The sequence below is a fragment of the Mycteria americana genome, chromosome 7, assembly GCF_035582795.1.
Source record: "Mycteria americana isolate JAX WOST 10 ecotype Jacksonville Zoo and Gardens chromosome 7, USCA_MyAme_1.0, whole genome shotgun sequence".
Classification (NCBI taxonomy): Eukaryota; Metazoa; Chordata; class Aves; order Ciconiiformes; family Ciconiidae; genus Mycteria; species Mycteria americana.
The window spans coordinates 56,651,677-56,670,275 of NC_134371.1; the positions used below are offsets into that span (position 1 = coordinate 56,651,677).

Here is an 18,599-nt window from a genome sequence, read left to right on the forward strand (position 1 = left end):
TATCCACCATAGGCTTGCAATAAATTGAGTCAGCTCGTATTTAGTATAAGATAAGGTGAGATAAAAGTACAACACATAAACATGCTATCTTTTCACAAAATCCTTTAGGTTAGAAGGAACCTTTTGGGATCACGTAGTCCAACACCTCTGTTACAGCGGGGTCACCTAGAGCAGGTTGTTCAGGACTCTACAGTCTCTCTGCGTAACCTGTTCCATTGTTTGACCACCCTCACAATAAAAAAGTGTTTTCTTGTGTTCAGATGGAATTTCATGCATCTTAAGTTGTCCTCGTTTTCTCTTGTCCTGCCACTGGGCAATACTGAGGAGATTCTGGCTCCCTCACCTTCGTTCCCTCCCATCAGGTATTTATGCATATTGATAAGAACCCCCAGAGCCTTCTCTTCTCTTTCAGCCTCTCCTCATTTGAAAGATGCTCCTGTCCCTCAAACGTCTTTGTGGTCCTGTGCTGGACTCACCCAGTAGGTCATTATCTTTCTTGTACTGGGGAGCCCAGCGCTGGATGCAGTACTCCAGATTCAGCCTTGCCAGTGCTGAATAGGGAGGAAGGATCACGCCCCTCAACCTGCTAGTATTGGAATGTTCTTTGATGCCTCCTGAATTCTGAATGAAACTTCCATTCATTTATGACTAATTTCAGAAGTCACTTTTTTCCTTAGGAAAAAGAATGCACAAAATGGATTGCTTTTACATAAAAATCACCCGTGTTTGGATATCTATCCTTAGGTCCTTGGAAATGTGTTGTCCTGCTCTGTATTGTAAAGCAGTTCTGAAAAATTCTACTTCATACAAAAGCAATTATTCTTTCCAAGTTACTAGTACCAAGCTTTAAGCTGAAACTTGTAGATCTTCTGGTTATAACTTGTCTTAAAAGGCTGTTCAAAGTTTATGCTAATTACATTCGTCACATTTATGTAATAATTGGCATTAACATGGTGCTTTTCCTATGTGGACTTCCAGAAAGCAAATATAAAGTAAACCTTGAACCCGCAAAGCCTCAGTGCTTGCTAAGCATCATGCACAGTGACTAGCCCATTGACTTTTTAACAGCATGTTGAACACCTGCAGAATTGAAACCTGTATTTACAAAAGTTATTTCACAAATGAAGAGGTGAAGAGACCTTACTTTTTTTTTGCCTAAACCTTAAAATTCTGAGTTATAAATCCAATCTAGTAACATTTTAACTAATGCTGGTGAGGCAGCTTTGCTGTGGGAGATCACACAGCACTACTGTAACTGCACAAGAACTAATGTCATTTTGAGTATGTTCATGCTTAAACATACCTCCTGCTCTGAGCATTACACAAGTGTTGTTAGCGTGGTCAGACCCAGGTTAATACCATGATATTAAATCCTAACTCCCTTTCAAAAGACTAAAGCACCATTGTAGTGGAAATACTCTTAACCAAACTGTTCTGCTAAACTTTAAAAGAAATCATATACTTATAATCAAAACTAAATAACATGGGGATTTTGAAATGTAGCAGTTAAATTAGGAATCCTACTTACCGACTACAAAAATTATGTTTGATTTCCTCAGATCTTCTGAAAAGTCTAAAATGAAAATAAAAATTCTTTAGTTGGCAAGAGCTACTAATTTTAATCTTGGCTACTTTCCACACTGCATTGTGTACCACTCATGCAAGGTGATCTGATTTTACTAGATTTACTTTCTGCTATAATGCTCTGCATTCCAAAAGGAGCTATTATTCACAAGCCTATTTATCTCCCAGTTTCATAGTTCTCACTGCAGATATGATAAAAATATTTTACCTGAAAATTAGACCTTGCAGATACCCATCAGTTCTTTAAAAAAAGAGAAAGAGGAAAAAAAAAAAAGAGAAGCAGATGCATCTTGATGTAATAACGGGCCTCCTGAGCCATTGCATTTTTCTCTGAATATGTTATTACGTTATAACTGCTATAGAAGTTTGTCCACATCCCATTCAGATTTTATGTTCAGTGCACTACATCTGAGATGTAGTCTTAAATTCCCCTGAGCCTCAAATTCAGCCAAATAATAATCATCTTAAATGAAATCCAGGTATTACTCTCGTTTTAGCACCAAAACTACTGTACATACTACAGCTTTGCCTTTTGCTGAAACTGTATTTTTTTAAAAAAGCAGTTCCTTCTAGTCTGAGTCCTGATTATACATTGGCCTGATTATACAAGTACAGAAGGTGATCTTGCACCATCTGAGCCTGCTGGAATTTTATTATATCTTGACTTAATCACTTACAAGACACATTCATTTACCACATACAATTTTGTGTTTTATTATGTGGTGTGTACATCTCTTATTACATAATATCATTAGCTGTAAAAGGTTTTGATTAATCCTTTCATTCCTCTTAGACTCTTAGCAGCTCATATTTTCCAACAAGCTTTTCATAACTGCCAGTTTCTGAAAACACCTATGAGATCTGATGCTGATTAACAGTAATATTTTCTAGTAACTTTGGATCCACTGGCCTGAAGAGTGTAGAAACGTCTTTTACAAGCTTTAATTTGCATTCAGAGAGAATTCACATGATAAAATCCTTTGAGACATAACTTTCACAATACAAATAACCTGAATTCACTTCACCTTCTAAGTAACTATTTAAACATAAGGGGAAAATTAAATGGCAAATGATACCAAAAAAGAAACTCACCTCCTGTGCTCTCATAACCAGAAAAACTTGACTGATCCTCCTCCTGTTAATTGAGCAATTGACAAATTGAAATGGATATTTGGCATGGTTTGCATTTCTTCTTACGTCTGCTTATATGCGTATCTTAATATCTTCTCCATATTCTAACCCCTTGGTTTTAATCTATGTTGAGATATGGTTAACAATGTCACAGAAATGCTGTTAGTATTTTTTCAGTTGGTAGAATGTGAGCATGGAGAACCCAAGACAATTTGAGATGATTAACTGGCCCATATTGTTTTTGTGAGGAACAGCTTTTTCAGTGTCCAACTGCACAGTTCCAGCACGATATATAAGTAACCAGTGTGCATGCTGAATTGCTTCCGAAGTAAATATCATACGATAAGCTGTTAGCAGTGGAAAGGCAATATTGGAGTAAGTTCTAGAAGTGAGCTACAATATAAAGATGAAATTAGTCTTTGGTCTAAAACAACTTGAATGTGTTTACCTCCAGAATGCAACACAAGTTACAAGTTGTTACAGAGGCTGCTGAACTACGAAGAGGGATTACACCAGAGAAATGGGGAACTTGGCATGTTTTGTTTTGGTTTTTTTTTTCCTGATACTTGGTCACTTAGAATTATTTTGTCACATACTGTATAGGACAACCAATGAGGAATTACAAATACTGGCCAGCAAGAGTGTCAGAGTGGGAATTCTTTGCTGTTCTTACAAATCAGAATTGTGTATGTGCTGGACATAGTCTAGGTTATGTAGTGTCTATATACTCACACCATCAGTGCTTTAACCTAGTCTATAAAATATCACTAATAGCATTGACAGTAACATGCTCGTATTACATTATCAGTGTGTAATATCAGCATGGAATACATTATGCTAGTCCTCTCAAAATAGCATAGGGTTATCAAGCTGTAGTTTCTTACAGTTCTGCTTCAGTATGCTATAAGAAATAGCCAATGTTAGAAATGTGTATAGCTGCACGAATAGATGAAGTGAAGCAAACAGCATGGTGACTAGTACGGGTAAACTACTGGCCCCTGTAATTTGCAAGGCTCTTGCACTACCCTTGCAGGTTTCTCCTTGCGTTCCCATTATCACTGAAACAGAAGTACTCTTCATTAGGCTGAAGTACCATTACACTGGCTACATAGAACATTTTCATTTTTTGATTCACAGTAATTCTCAGCCTATTACACTGCAGCAGGAGAACTACCATCTTAAAAAAAAAAAAAAAGGGGGGGGGGTGGGTAAAACTAAAAAAGCAACTGGATCCACTAAGTTTGCAGGAGACTATTTCAGGAAGAAAAACATTTTCAAGTAAGAGATTCATCTCTTTCCTACAATTCAAGTGACAGTATTAACCTTACATGCTTTTTCTTTGGTGTAATAATACAATAAAATATTTGGCCCTGCAAAGGCTATATTACATACAGAAGGCCTGGGTTTAGATTCAGCTTCTTATCATGCCTTTGAAGGTTTATGGATCAAAATCATTTTACGCATGAAGTTTAGAGTAAAGTTTCTTTAAAATCAAGATCACAGTCGCAAGTTTATGATCAAATGAAAGAGGCATTCCTTCTTTCAAGTACTGCTTTGTTCTCCCCTACAATAGCAAAATGAAACTGCCTCTGTTAATGCTGGTGGGCTGCTCAGAGCAGCAGGTGATAATAAAGGTCACTTTAAGTCAGGAACAGCTCTAATTTTGTAGAGCTGAAATATGTAAAAACTAAAGACATAACTGAAGTGAAATAAGCTATCAGCTGTTTTTATTTAATCAACCATATCTGCTTTAATAGAACAACAGGTTAACTAACCAACAAGCCATGTTCACATAAGGAACAAGCGCTATGAAAAGCCATTAAAGTGAATTCTAATTACAACTCAAAAGCAGGTAAACAGGAAGTGTGACATTGCTCAGAACCCAGAATATCAAAATAATGAATTCTGTTTATATCTGCAACTGCTCACTTTTCAGGTGCAGAAATATTGTTTTCAAAAGAACTGCTTTTTTTCTCCACATTTTTTATTTTTCCAAAGGGCATCTGTTTCATAATTCTACAAGACAACTCAGCACGCAGCTTGATGTGAGTGGGACCACCAGCCCTGCTGAACTTCCATGACAAAAGCTTCCCCACATTTCACAGAATAAGTTATTCCATAAAAACATTTTTTCAGATGGAATTGAACAGCACCCAGCTGGGGTGGAAAGAGGTCCTGAAAGCCTGGTCTCTAGGGCAACTGTAAGAAAAGTCAGGAGGAACAAATTAGAACAGTTGGGCTACAATTAATTTGGTTTTGATGACGAGGTATTCCTACACAGTTTTCGCTATTCTATACTTAAATTCGACTTAGAACCATTTCCCTTCAGCCCTTTCCTCCCAATCTCCTCAAAAGTACAACCATTTTTACTGCTGATCTGGGTGAGGAGCTAGATTTGCTGTTTGGCTTGCAGTCCCTTGTAGAGAGTGACAAACACTGGCATCCTGGTTAATGCCAGTCCCTTCATATTTACATTTGACAATACCTATTTCTAATTGTGTCTTTCTGATAAGCAGGTCTCTAAACTGTGAATGGCTTAACCTATATTGGCCTGAAAGCATTGTTCTGCCTGGTTACCAAAGTGCTTTGGAAAATAACTGTTGGATTTAGCAAGTGGTCACATGAGGAAAAGTCCCACCAATTACTAAATTGCTAGTAGTATTTTACACCACATTGCCATCAGGAATACAGTGATTTAGCAGCAGAACAGTCTCTGTATTCTTGGTATAGCGGTTTTCATTTAGTTGAAAGCAAGGTGAGGAAGATTATAATATTATATGTAATGAGCTCTGAAGAAAGGTGGGTAGTCTGTAATGTCAAGTGCCTTTAGAGCCAGGTTATATCTACAAATATTATCAGGAAACATATCAATTCGTGGGGTATAGCTGACCACATAACTGCTTAAACTATATCAACAGTACATTAAAATGATTGCTAAATAGAGAAGTTTGCTACCTGTAAAGCTTTTCTTACCTGACATTTGCCTTTAGAGTTGGAAAATGCAGGCTTCTGGCTGTATTCTGACTTCTTGTCATTTAGCTTATTATTAGTAAATATCTGACTAGTAGCAGGTACTTCATAGGTTAATGAGTTTAAGCTACTGCCTGTTATTGCTAGGCTGTGAAATAATTTCCATAATAAAACAAACTGACAGTAAGTCACAGCATATCATAAGGAAATGATACAAAATTCTCCAGATCTTTGAGTTTTGCTACTAATGAATTAGGACTTTTAAGTCATATCGCTTTAAAGAAAGCATTAAAACACCTCTTTTTTTTTTTTTTTTTAATCTAATGATGGGACATTTTCTTCATTAGGATTTAATGACAACTGTTGTGAATGTTTGTTACCTGATGAAATGAGAAAGCTTTTCTGTTACCCATTAATAACTTGTGCTCCAGTCCTTGGTTTTGGGTTTTGTTTTGTTTGTTTGTTTTTTGTAACGTGGGAAAGAAAAAAAGCTCTCTTATCACCTTGTTGTTGCTTGAATGCTTCATGAAAATAGTGGTGAAAAGTGCCTAATACATTTTATTCTAACAGATATAACATGAGTTCCTCCTAGAAATTTACTGAAGAGGATAAATAATCATGGATTAAGAAGAAAAGAGGCAGTAGAGTGAGACTGAATTGAAAATACAGCATGATTGTTGCCTAAAATTACGCTCAATTTTCAAGATTGAATTTGAGAATGTAAATATTCAAAGGAACATGTCAGGCACAAATTATTTAAACAAATAAAAACTACATGTTTCTCTGCCTAAAAATATTTGTTGAAAATTGAACTTAATGTGTAAGCACAAAAAAAAAAAGGCAGCATAGACAAACATAACTTTAATACAGAATAACAAGGTATACAGTAGAAAGTACAGGCAAGAACTGACTATGTAGATTTATCATGGTGATCTCATCAGCATCCCTTTGATGGGAATGTAGGTATATAACCATCAATTGCTGTAGCTGTACAATTCTCCCTTTGCTGTTGTTAGGTATGCAAAACACTTGTACTCCTGTAGCGTTTTATTTCTTCAAAGAACACTACAGTTCCACATAAATCTTCCCTGTACTTCCTTTGGGAATATAGGCAAGGGCATTATTTCCATTTTAGCAGAGATATTAGGTGACTCGTCGATGTAAACACAGTTATATATGGAAGCAGAACTAGGTTTAGGACAATTTCCACTTTCACCTCTTTAGCCTGTAGTATATTTACTTTTGAATTCTTAGTCCTTAATAAAGTAATATTAAATGGAATCTCAAATGTTTGCAGATGATGCTTCTAGATCTAGTACCCTTAAAACCAACTTTAGCTCTCAATTAAATAAACTCTCTCACTGATTAAGAATAGTTTAGGGAATCGGAAAGCAGTACGAGATGTCTGTTGAGCACCGTCTGCATATACCATTTGTCTGTTTCAGCACAGTCCAGTCTGTCATAATCTGTGTGGTTTTAGAGTTTGATATGTGTCTGCAACTGGATTTCATAGGCATATACCTAATCACAGAGGATGGTCTTTCAGATTAGATGTATGCAGCCTCTATTTATAAAAATGTAGTTACCACTGAGTGGTGTCCTTACACACATTGCAAAACGTAAAGACCCTGAACAAGCTTTAGCTAGGCAAAAGTAAGCATCAGAAGAAACTGGGGCTAGTCAGAGCTCAGCTGTGGAATTTGTCTTTTAAATTCCTGTTTTCTTCATGTAAGAGCGAATGTTTGGTTTTTATGAGATACGCTGGGTTACCTGCAGGTTTTATGTATAGGCAATGGTCCCTGAGAATGGATTTTTATGAGCCATACAGTTGCTAGCCATTAAATTTGATTTATGATTCAAATCACCTTTTGAGGCTGAGCTGCTTTCTGCAAGCTGAGTGTTAAAGTATGCATCTGGAAAGCAGGGGTGGCTGTGCTCTGACCTCCTCTGGTCCAGAACTAATGAGTATGTGTAAATAAGATAAGAAACAGTATGAATACATTCAGACTTCAAGGCTTTTCTTTCCCCGAAAGGCATATCTTCTTATACAGTTCATACTGCTCAGCAGAGTGCAGTTACTTGTGTCAAACGGGACTAATAGTAATTAAGACGAGCAAACAGTGCTAATGTTATTTGAGGTGATTTTTGTTTGGAGTGCATACAACTAGAAAGTGCAAAAACCCCAGTGTTTGTAATAGCATCTACAAAATGCTGACAGATTATTAGATCACTATGATTCTCTTTTACTTTTGGATTTCTAGCAAAGACAAGAATCTCTATGCCATTATTCTTTTAAAATGAACCTTATTAACAGTTCTGAAAATAAAATGAATTTATACCTATACAGAGATAGAGATTAACTCATTTTTAACACTTGTAAACCAAGATCAAGTTATCTGGCTTTTAAAGATATGCAAGATTTTTTCAATTTTTTCATTCTTTGATAGCATAAAGAAGAGTACCTGTCAGTAGTTTAGAGGGGGAAAAACCAAAATCTGTTTGCTATAGTATGTGTGGGTTGGGTTTTTGTTAACTTCTGTAGGTTTTTTTAATTACAAAAAATACATGTGATTATTAAGCATGAAAATGAAAGCAAAATTTATTTAGTTTCATATTGATTTCCAGACACTAGAAAATTAGAAAAAATTTCAAAGAAATTAACTTTTAAGGGCAAACTTACCAACCAAGGTATGCAATAAGAACACCCCTCCCAGCATGGTAGCAGCATTTTGCATGATCAGAGCAGCATAAGAACACCCCTCCCAGCATGGTAGCAGCATTTTGCATGATCAGAGCAGCATAAGAGTGTTCTGGTAAACCAAACACTTCATTTGCAATTTTTATATTGGGTTTAAAAGGCTGAACTAGAGGTGATAGCATTATATTTAAGTTGAAGAAGAACTGGGGCTTGATTTTTAAATATCTTTGTGTTTTGAAGACACTTGAGACACTTGACAGCCATATTATCTGTGCATTTATTATCTATCACTTGTTTTAAAATACTTTTGTCACATACAGTATTCAGTTACTTTTCAGTAGATCTGTATTTATAGAAAGTTCCGGGTGCCTACAAAATTATTCCCAGATGTTATCACTATTTTTCCTTTAACATTCTTCTCTTCTTTAAATAGCCCTCACTCCTTAAATGATTCTTCTCTATGTGGAATATTTATGCTGCTTGGTATCAATTCTCCCAGGGCCTTTATACATCAAGCCACTGAAGCAGAGAAGTGCAGCCAGGGACCTTCCAGTGCATTTGAACTGTAAACTCAGTGCTGCTTAGCTCCTTTTCTTAGACTGCTAATGAATGGATCCCTCAAATCATACACCATTGGCACTATACACAGAGTGTCTCTGACGTGAACTGTTACATTGCCTTCTGAGGGCTGGAATTCAGTGGTTTGGGGTTTTTTTTTTTTGTTTGGGTTTTTTTTAAACTTTAGGTGAAAAAGGCTTTTCTGCAGGCCAGTCTCAATTAAATTTCCAAAAAGAAAAAGATACAAATGCTTTGATAAGATTCAGTTGTGGTGGAACTCAGTAATTGCTTCTCTTGGAAGAACTGAAAGTTCAGGGTGTTGCTTTCCACAGATAACCTACAAAACGGTATGCTTCTGCTTCCATGCATCACCGTGGCACCACCCATTTATTTTGTTAACATGAGCTCCATTATTTTATGAAAATCAAACTCCATGACAGGTGCAGTAACCTATAAGTAGTAATCTGCCATTAATTTTAAAGATTTGTTACAGGAGTTCAAACTGGCTTTAGAAATATAAACAGGAAAAGAGTCAAGGGCAGAATGTAACTTTCACTTGTAATCTGAATTTTCTAAGGACATTTAATTTTCTTTAAGATACATGTATTCTTTTATTTCATTCTTTAAGATGAAAGTATTTGTCCTCTATTATATATGTCTACAATGGGCAGTATGCTCAAAAATGTCTTTGTCTTTTCTACTGCTTGCTCCCCTTCCAAGCTCTTTCTAGCCCGAACGCAGTGTCACATATTGCAGCACTCACCCAAGATTCTGTATAGTAACATGTTTGATACAAAGCTCTATTCTTTACCTTACCAGTCATAATTTAGCACTGCCAGTGAAAAAAGAGAAAGAGGTTGTTTAGTTTCAGGATGGCACCACAGAAATGAATAGATGCCTTTCCCTTGTGTGGCAGATGATCAGGTCTTGAGATAGTGAGTAAGGGCTACTGGCATTGCTACACCCTGATCCCATTAGCCGTTTACAAAAATGACACATGCACGGACACACAAGTCACTGACATAACACACAGAATTGCAGCAGAGAGAGAGGGGGAAGTAATGTAGACCCAGGAAATGTAGCTAATGAGAACAGACCTTCTAAAATATGGAAGTAGAGCGTTGTCTGAAAGATCTTGGCACAGAGACACGAATAGGGTGTTGTAAAAATAAGACCAGTGTGTAGCCTCAGATCCTATGATTTGCTGCTATTAAGATAAAAGTTGACAGCTGTGCTCAAATTTTACCTCTCAAAGACCTTCTCTGCTTAATGCTTGACCAAGCATATTCTAGGTTTACTAAACACCTAGTTATGTTTTATTAGGTAGTTTTATAACTTTCAATAAGGAATTTTTACAGTATTTGTAAAGACCTTCTCTGTTAAGAAGGAATTTAACGATGGGAAGAAACAGTCCACTGATCTGAGATGCACTACTGTGAAGGAATTCTAAAACTAGGCCACTTCTCACTCCTTATGACTAGTATTTAAGCCCAAATTGACTGAAGTTGACTGTACAATCACGGGATATATGAGGAGTAAAAAGACACCAAATAGGAAACATATGGCTTCCTGAAAATACACAGAGGATTATTTTTAAGTGTTTCCCATGTAGCCAGAGAAACCACTCTTCTGCTTCAACACAAGTTAAGTTATTTAAAGAGCAGTTTTGTACCCCATATAGTAAAATAGCATCCTTCCAATCACTGCAGTTTAATATGTAAATCTAAAAATCTATAGTATGTACTTTGGTAGTGATGAAGAAATATTAATATGTTTTATAAAAAGCTGTTTCTTCTTCAATGCTTTAAAATGTAGGAATTGTTGCTACAAGTATTTTTAAGGAAGGGCTTTGGTAGCTGTCTTTAGGGATGCTGGGCTATGTGAACAGAACCTGTCTGCCGCCCTGAGGAAGGTGTCTAAATCTAGGAGGCAGGGATTTAAAATACACCTTTGCATTTCATTATCAGCTTTAGGTGCAATATGAAATGTTCTGATGTGAATCCTGTTTGCATCAGTTGTGTGGGATGCCTGATATTCCCCAAGAATTATGCAGGTTCTTTGGGCTGTAAAGGTAGACGTGTAAAAAACAGAACTTGTAAATTTATCTGTAAAGTTACATTTTGTGCATGAAAGCATAAGGCCTCAGTTTGCCAGTGGAGGGGCAAGCTGGTGTGAGGAAAGGAGGTACACTATCCTAGTGCTATTGCCTAGAAAAATGAGGGTGAGATACTGTAAATTGTAATGCTTTTTTCTACAGACACCTTCCACAAGCCACAGAGAAGAGCCTCCTAAGTTACTACAAAAGTATTCAGTGGATCATAACTGCAGCACATCTTGAAGAATGATGCTGTCACTGTTGTTTAAATCTCCAGTAACTCACATGAGCTCACCACCCTTGTAACTGAGTCCTCGTGCCCTGTACTGCCCACCAGAGCTGCAGGTAGCAACTTTTGGTTCAAAATCAGAAAAGAAACGGGGATGCAAAGACTTCAACTAACCTTGGCAGTTCAGTCCCCCCTAATATATGTATCATCAGAAAGTAAATCCAAATAATGTCTGTGAAAGGAGGAGCAAACAACTGTTTCTGCCATTCCAAAGAAAAAAATGCAGATTGAGTCTATGGCAATTTTTCTTGCCCATTTCGCCATGGTTTGCATGGGGGAAAATAAAGCAGTAGGCTTTCTTTCACATGCCTTTACTACAGCGTACAATGGTTTCCTCTTTCAAGATTTTGAAAGAGGAAAAATAATTCTGCAAGCTTACAAAATGATACAGAAGTACCAAAATACATTTGGTTTGAGCTTATTAAGGGAGCACTTTGTAACAGGCAAACTGTAGTATTTTGTTTCTAGAACTAAGCATTTAATAGGATAGTTTCCATGGCAACTTGAACTGAACAGATTGTTCATTGACTTCAGTACATTTCTATTAAACATCTTTTCTCTGTAGTTAGGCCTGCCTCTCCAGCTCTCTCATCTCTTTGGATGCTTATGCATTATCTCTTTTTGCAGATATCCTTAAACTAGATTGGACTCCACCTTTCTGTGCTCTTTAACAAAAACAAATGTTGAGGGAACAGAGTTTCACAGTCATTCTCTGAGTTTCCTAGAGTCCGTTTTCTTTTCTATCACGTACGCGTTTTAATCAGTTTCCCTGTAGAACCAGAATCTATAATTCAGATTGATACTGCTGCCTATCAGCAAAAGAGAAATGGACACCACAGAAATGTTCAGCATTCAGCCCAAATGGCTTCTGGATATTCTTGATCATTTCACTAAGACCTGTAACGATTAATGCTGCACAGCATATATGAATAAAACTGCTGTTATACCAGAAGTTCCTTATGTTCTCAGAGAAAGCACATGGTTAATATAGCACATTCTAGATCTGACCCCTTAAGTAATTTAATCAATGTTTATATAATTTTGAAAGGTAGCTTTAGAAGTCCCAATGAAAATTGCTCCTGCTAACGGAGATGTGCTGTTTGTTCTTTGTTGTATTGTAATGTCAACCCCTGGAGCACTGTGCCTGAAGGGTTGAATAAATTACTTCTATTGAATCTTCAATGTAGAGAAAATGGAGTCAAAACACAGTGACAACTGAGATGAAACATAGTAAATGGAGGAAAATGGTCTTTGGTTTAATCCACAGAGCTTTAGTTAAATGAGGATTTCAATTTGCTGTTGCCCATCAGTTTTAGGAATTTTTGTATTCTGCTTCTGCATTGAAAAGACTTTCAGGGCCTTTTCATTATCTCTCTTGAATATTTAAGTTTCAAGCTATGATAATCAGTCAGGCTGGAAATGTTGTTACAGTCTTGGTAGCAATGGAGTCTGTTTTCATCAGTTCACTTAACGCTTTCCTGCTCCCCTAAAGCCTAGAGTCATATGTACTCCGGGTGGGAAATGACAGCGAGCTGTAAGAAGAATTGTCACTACATGGCAACAACTTTTAATCAAGAGCTTGTTTCCTCTCGTTAGAATGAGAGTAAGTCTCTTCGAGGGCTTTTTTCCTCCACTTCATTTTGGTTTTGCTTCTTGCTTTTCAAGTGAGCTGTCACATTTTCTAATTATAAAACATTCTGCACTTGCAGCAAAGATTGGGTTATGCAATTTTCTTAATTCAATAGATTGCTTGTCACTGCTGAACAGAAAACCTTTTATTATCTTTCAGTCTTTTTTACATCTACTTTTTCTAGGTCTTTGACACACTTGGGGTAGGCAGGGTGGGGGGGGAAGGCAATCTCTCCTTTGCGTGTGCCATTGCATTTACCTAGTTGTGTAAGTAAATGCAGCCTGACACTGGAAGGACATGGAAATGCCTCAGTTATGAACTGGTAGCTTCCTTTGAGACACAAAAAATGTCTTTCCATGTTTTGTAGATGTGAAATATATCCCCACCCTCCCCCCATATTAGAAGAGGCTAAGTATGTGTTTAAGGTTTTTACATGAAGTTTACCTGATTTTCATGTTTCCCAAATTTTAGTTATCAATTCTATAAGCACTTGTTCAGGAGTGTATTCACTCTACAGTTGTCTGACTACATGTTTTAACTTTTTCTCTAATTAGTCTAAATATTCCTCAGACTAGCTGAGGTTGTCTTGAAAGCCTTGTTTTCACAAGAAAATAATTGGATGCTCTTTTCTTCTGGAACTCCTTGATAAGATTCACTGATGCCAATTTTTCAGTACTCCCTTTTGGCCTGAATGCATTTGAAAAAAGCTAAATGGTAGGTTTCTAATTAAAAAAATCCAATTCTTAAAGATAAAACTTGTCTGATGTCTGGAAACAAGTAGCATTATATTGACAGCCTCTTTGGCAAAGTTGAGAAATTGAATGGCAAGTATAAATGAACACGGTGAGCAGTGAAAATCTGTATCATGCTTGAGAGCATTCCAGCAGCAAAAGACAATCCTTATTAAAGCAGACACTAGTCACGACAGTGAGTTCTGCAAATTGAGAATATTCAATAAAGCACAGTAAAGCACAATAAACCTCATTAGAAGCTATGCTGTTGCACCCAAAAATGAGTGGCCCAAAACATATTCCTGATGACTTAATATGGGTCAAAATATCTGAAACTGGTAAGTTTACTATGCTTTTATGTTTTTCAATCAAGTCATGAGTAGTGTAATCCTTACTCCAGAAGAGTATAGAGATTGCTACCACATGAAATGAAACTTTGGCTGGTTCTCCCAAAAGGCATTCTCAATGAAAGGTACTGTCTGCTTTTATTTTTATTTTTTGGAATATATTTTGGGCAGTCATTGTAAAAACCTAGATTATTCCTTCTGTAATACAGGGTCTGCGAGCTACAGATCTGAGAAACAGAAAAATAGTTCTTAGTGATTTGGAGGAAAAAATTGTTTGTTTGGGGGTGTTTTTGTTTTGTTTTTTTAAAGTGGGTATTTCCCTCCTGCCCTTCAATGCTGTAGGGACTTAGTGATTACAAGTGTTCTAGTTCTTGAAGCATTCATGCATAGCCAATAGAACACAATCAGCTCGCTTTTAATTTAGTTACATGAATTTAATTGAATGTTCATATATAAAACGTACAATACAAAGCTCAAGCTTTCTCTGAGTTATTTTTAACTCAATTTCCCCTGTGTACTCCTCCAGAAAAGCCAGATCTTAGCCTGCGTTAGTGTTGCTGTGCATTTTTTCAACAACAGGTACCAAGTGTTTCTTGAAGCACTTTTCTGTATTTTGGAGCACTCCTAGATGAGCTGATGACTACATGTAGTTGGAAGCGCACCACTCATTCTCCTTGTTCCTGCCTGCCAGTAAGAGAGGTTATTCAGATGTACGCTACTTCTTACAGAATAACTTGGATACTTCTTTGTTGGCTTAGTTTACGCTGGAGAATTTCCTGGCTCATTCCAAGAACCACAAAATGCAAAGGTATCTGTGTATGTCCATTTCAGCTGTGCCAAATGATACTCATCCCCAGCTGTGGCTTTATCTTCAGTATATGTTGTGTACTGCTCTAACCCCCGACTACTCTTGTTCAGTGACTACCAAGATGTTCTGCTAAAATTCAGCCATTTTTAGCTGCTCAGCTGTGTAAGGTTGCTTAGAAACCAGCCTTCTTATCCCCCACATTCTCATGACAGATTTCCTATGCAATAACATCACTGCATGACACATTTGTATCCAGACATGCGTTCCTTTTCCACTGGAGATTCTCTGAGTAAAGGTTGTCGGTGCTTCGCGCGATTTGCAAACAGCGTGTGGTAAATCACTGGAGTATTAAATCACTGCCACAGTCAAAATGAGCTCAAGTTTCAAATGAGAGCAGTTCCTCACTCCTGAATTTAGTTATTGATCTTTTCTTCCTAAGAGTAATTTCTAATTTTGTTTTTCAGACTGGGTACCTAGATGGTATTATGACTTTATGGTAATATCCACTCCCTTCTTTGCTTCTGTATACAATACTTGCTTGCACCATTTCAAAATTTAGATGGTAAAGGCTTTTGGTTGCAATTGCTTTCTTAGTTTCCTTTATATTTGTACAAGGCATCTCATATGAACTGGGTATAAAAATACCCCTTGGTAATAGACATATTTATATATTTTTAAATGTCACTAATAAGTATCAAAGATATCGATTTGCAGTTGGAGAGAGCCATTGTCAGCCACTTCATATTTATATATCTCTCTTTGACTGAAGGGGTTTTAGCTCTGTTTTCACTTAATTTCTCCTCTGTTTGATTGCACTCTTGCCAGAATGGCAATGTGTTGGTCTGGCAAAATAATGAGAAGCTAACTGCCACATCTGGCAGAAAGAATATTTGCTATTGACAAAGACAATAAGGTCCTGTCGTAGTTGTCTTGTTTAGTCTCATGTAAGAACCACATGCAACTTCATTCAAAACTACAGTCAGTGCTTTTATGGACTGTGCAATGTATCATCAGTGAACCATATAGTTTTGAAATTATAAATTAGTATAATTTTCATATATTTCTTTCTGTTAATTTTATTTTGTAACTATAAAACTTGTGCTTATTATTTGAACAGCATTTCAAACATTATGAACCAAGAATATAATTTCTTTAATGTTCATACTCTGCCAAAAGCATGTATTTAGAATGTCATTAAAATGCAAAATTTAACATCAACATAATGCAAACATGATTTAAATATACATTCTGCTTTATAGGGCATAAAGGCCTAAACACTACAATAAAGTAGTAGTACAGTCAAGACAAAGATGATGAGAAACTTAAGAGAGTTTCCTGGGGTAGAGAATGTTTTTAGAAGGATTTATGAAAGAATGGGATTTGGAGACAGAGGTGAGCTGTCTGCTTGAAAAAAGCCAAACTGAAATAAATGAGCCAAAAAGAACAGTAAAAGGATCATAAATTAACAGAAACTACTAGGACTAGAACATAACGTGTTGCAGGTGAGGATAAAGTGTTGTATTGAATGCTGTGAAAGAAAACCAATGAATGAACAGATGATACTGAATGAAAATTCAGTTTTGTTGGTCCTGATTTTGTCACTAGCTTTAAAATTCCACAAGAAAAGATACCTTTTTGCGAATAATGAGGAAAGAGGCGAGAACATTCACAACTGCATTTAGTGGAAGGATAACAGAAACACAAAATAACATTCTTTAAGCTGCTCAAAAATCTATATAAGTGTTTGTGGTATTAGTGAAGAAAATGCAAGCAGAGTCATGCTAAAGTGAAAGGCAGAAAGCAAAACATACAAAAACACTACCCTGAAGTATGGCAGTGTGATAGGCAGGTGGCTTTAAAATTTTTTTTTTTAATTATAAGTCATTGTTTTAATGCTTATCCACAGTGCAGTAGCAAGAATAATAACACTTATCCCTAGCACAGTATCCAAGCCACAGGAACCTCCCATGTTTCAGTTTGTGCCCATTGCCTCTTGTCCTGTCACTGGGCACCACTGAAAAGAGCCTGGCTCCATCTTTGCACCCTCCCTTCAGATTTCTGTACACATTGATGAGATCCCCCCTGAGCCTTCTCTTTTCCGGGCTGAACACTCCCAGCTCTCTCGGCCTTTCCTCGCAGGAGAGGTAGCCCAGTCCCTCAATCACCTTAGTGGCCCTTTGCTGGACTCTCTTAAGTAGCTTCATATGTTGTACCAGTGAGCCCAGAACTGGACACAGTACTCCAGATGTGGCCTTACCAGTGCTGAGGTGAAGATAAGAGGGGAAAGCTGTATACAACCTTTTCTCCCCTCTCTAGCCATCTTTCTTCCTATGTACAAGGAAAACGCTATCAAAATTTTGTTTTTAGATGTGGGTAGAACGGGATCAGTAGAGAGGCTGGTTTCAACACGCTGTAAGCATTTGTTGTTGTTTTATTCTTAAAAACACTTTTCTTTTTCAAGGGGAGAATGTTTGGTTTGGTTTGGTTTTAGTTACATTTCACACTTTTTGTACTTTCATGCCTCTCTCTTGAAAAATGTTTTACTCCCTGTTCTTAAATATACAGTAGACTTACAGTGCATTCCAACAATTCTATTTGCCATGTTTGCCAACATTTTAAAATTTGTGGAGGAAACTCATATACAGTAATGGAAGATATGGGCTCTTAATACCACAGTAATATTAACTCTTTTCTCATAACCAGAAAGCAACCTCTGTGTATCACAAATTTACTTATATTGCCATTAAAAAGTCCTTTGGCTTAGGTACCCTTTAAGTTCCACCACCTTGTTTGGACAAATTGTGTAGCACAGTATGTACATAAACTAGAAAACTGTCTAGAGAGAGGCCATATATACATAAAATTACCTGGTCTTCAAAGTCAAATTCTGTATAAACAGTATCTCCGGAATCCATAATCAGACTGCAATGAAGTTCATTTGGCCCTAAAATAGGAAAGAAAATTAGACTTTGAAATGGATTGGAAATTTTCACTTTATGTGATGGAACACTATAGTATTTCGATTGTCTGTATGTATGCAAAAACTGTGATCCAAGGAACCATTCAGATGTGCTAGAGTACCTGGGTGAATGGTATTCCATTAACAAAGCCTTCAAAGCGTCCATAAAAGCTACCACAAATCTTAATAAGGAATGGTTATACTAGATGGCAAATTGTTTCAGCTAAATTGCAAATTTATTGGGCAGGGTGTTCTGCGTGCCATTACTTGCAATTGTAAAATTGCCACAGGGATCTTGGCTCAGGGGCGAATACAAACCACGTTTAGGAAAGAGAAAGGACATACTGACTAATTGGTGATTAGCAGATAAGGATCCTGGAGTGATGTTGGTGGGGGACCAAAGCAGCTTGCTTCCAGCAGCAACAGTCCCCATTCCTATTCTACCCCTTCCCAAGGCAACAGTGTGGCTCTGCCCCTTCTCCCTGTCATCTTCCTGTGGCAGGATCAGCAAGTCATGCAGCCTCTTGCACTTGGGATGACAAAATTCAGTCGCTGAGAAGCCTTGACCTGGCTGAGCGTTACAGTTTAGCTTCAGCTGAACTGCTGAAGGTGCAGGATAACAGAAATTGGGCTTGGTATTTCAAGAAGTCATGTAGGGGGGTAGTCATTGCTAAACCAGAATGGGAGGATACACCACTAATCATCTTTCTACAGAAAGAGAGGAAGGGTGTAGCATGGACATCATATTCATTTTCTGGCATTATCACCCCATTCAGATTATCTCACTCCTGGGCAATGA

General features: G+C 37.1%; 1 protein-coding gene across 2 annotated transcripts in view; it reads right to left on the bottom strand.

Annotated features, from left to right (window-relative positions):
- The window catches only part of AK5 (adenylate kinase 5), a 99,629-nt gene that overhangs the window by 24,239 nt on the left and 56,791 nt on the right, over window positions 1-18,599 (bottom strand). For both annotated transcript variants that reach the window (XM_075508556.1, XM_075508557.1), the window contains exons 8-10: window positions 17,709-17,785; window positions 2,677-2,719; window positions 1,529-1,573 (exon numbers count right to left, since the gene is read on the bottom strand). In XM_075508556.1, the coding sequence (XP_075364671.1) occupies window positions 1,529-1,573; window positions 2,677-2,719; window positions 17,709-17,785 (165 nt within the window). The remainder of the gene's footprint in view (window positions 1-1,528; window positions 1,574-2,676; window positions 2,720-17,708; window positions 17,786-18,599) is intronic.